The sequence below is a fragment of the Beta vulgaris genome, chromosome 7, assembly GCF_026745355.1.
Source record: "Beta vulgaris subsp. vulgaris cultivar EL10 chromosome 7, EL10.2, whole genome shotgun sequence".
Lineage (NCBI taxonomy): Eukaryota > Viridiplantae > Streptophyta > Magnoliopsida > Caryophyllales > Amaranthaceae > Beta > Beta vulgaris.
The window spans coordinates 26304193-26305947 of NC_079208.1; the positions used below are offsets into that span (position 1 = coordinate 26304193).

General features: G+C 42.2%; 1 protein-coding gene across 1 annotated transcript; it reads right to left on the reverse strand.

The window, feature by feature from the left end:
* Positions 1-385: 385 nt before the first annotated feature.
* Positions 386-868, reverse strand: LOC130589511 (uncharacterized). The gene has a single exon (XM_057390777.1). It carries the CDS (start codon positions 866-868, stop codon positions 386-388), a length of 483 nt encoding a protein of 160 aa, XP_057246760.1.
* Positions 869-1755: the final 887 nt, after the last annotated feature.

A 1755-nucleotide genomic window follows, 5' to 3' on the forward strand; every position in this document is an offset into this window, starting at 1 on the left:
AGTTGATCGAACAAATCGTCTATGCGGGGTAATGGGTACTTGTTTTTAATGGTGATCTTGTTTAATTCCCGATAATCAATGCATAACCTCAAACTTCCATCCTTTTTCTTACAAATAAAACTGGGGCTCCCCAAGGTGACACACTCGGTCGAATATATCCTTTTTCAAGTAACTCATCTAATTGTTTCTTCAATTCTTGTAACTCAGTTGGGGCCATCCTATAGGGTACCTTGGAAATGGGGCTGATCCTGGGATTATCTCGATGCTAAAGTCTAATTCTCTTCGTGGGGGCATACCAGATATCTCATCGGGAAACACATTTGGGTATTCACAAATCACAGGTATATCAGTTATGGAAGGTTTAGGGGAATTTAAATCTATGACACTACAAAGGTACCCAACAGTCAAACTCAGGCATCTTTTGAGCTCTCAACCCATAAACAATTTGGATTTGAGGTTTTGTCACAAATTTTTGGTATGAAATTCTACGCCCATCAGGTGCTTTAAGGGTCACACTCTGCTTAACACAATTGATGTCAGCCTCATATTTAGTCAACCAATTCATCCCCAAAATCACATCAAACTCAGATAACTCAAATTCTACAAGGTCAACTAGAAACTCAACTTTCCCCAACACAATTGGACAATTCCTATACATGACTCTACATCTCACAGTTTCTCCAGTAGGTAGGGCAACACTTAGAGAGGAAAAGTCACATGATGGTTGCAAGTTCAAGTTTTTGGCAAACAATGGGGAAATGAAAGAATGTGAAGCTCCAGAATCAAATAAAACATGGACAGGCAAAGAATGAATAGAGAAGGTACCGGTAATAACAGTGTCATCATTCTCAGCCTCATCTTGCCTCATGACATAGATTCTTCCTGTCGGTGCTTGCGTGGTGGATTACGATATGCTCCGGCATTGTTGTTGTTTGGTTGCGGTCAGTACCACCTGAAGTAGTCCCTCCTGTGGCATTGGTGGTCCCTGGTGGCTTTGGGCACTCTTGAACATAGTGCTCGTGGCTTCCGCACCGACACTCATTTGCTAAATGACTCATTCTTCCGCACTTGGTACACCCTTGGGATCTGTTCGCTGGCGCCTTGTAGTTGTTCTGGTGTTTGTTGCCTCCTTGTCCTCTGTAACCGAATTGATTTCTATCATTCCTCCTAAAATTTTGGCCTCCTTGATAACCCTGATTCGGCCTTTTTGCTCCTCCTGGATTATCACTCCTTCCATCATTCCTCCTTTTAAAGTTACTATTTAGATTCTCGAAGCAATACTACGTGTTCCACATTAACAGAACATCAACACATATCCTGGTATGAAGTGAACCTTTGAGATGCCAACCTATCCTGATATTTGAGCTGAAGACCTCGCTCGAAGCGGTTCATCCTTGACTGCTCACTAGTTACCAGCTCAGGCGCGAACCTTGAAAGCTCCATGAACTTATTAGCATATTCCAAAACACTCATGGTACCTGCTGTAAGTGAAGGAATTCATCTTCTTTCTGCTTCCTAAGTGAAGGAGGATAAAATTTATCTCGCATCAAATCCTGAAGTTTGCTCCATCCAAACCCAGGTTCATTTTTCTTTTCCTTAACAATCTTCCACCATAAACTTGCCTGGCCCGTGAGATAAAATACAGCAAAGTCTACCCTCCATTTCTCAGGGCATTGCAAGGTTTCAAACAGCTGGTCAATGCGATTAATCCAATCTTCAAACGCCACTGGATCAGGCTTACCATCATATGAAGGT

What these genes read in the sequence shown, in the direction of transcription:
- LOC130589511 (XM_057390777.1), bottom strand. Translation starts at nt 868, where the DNA reads ATGAGGCAAGATGAGGCTGAGAATGATGACACTGTTATTACCGGTACC.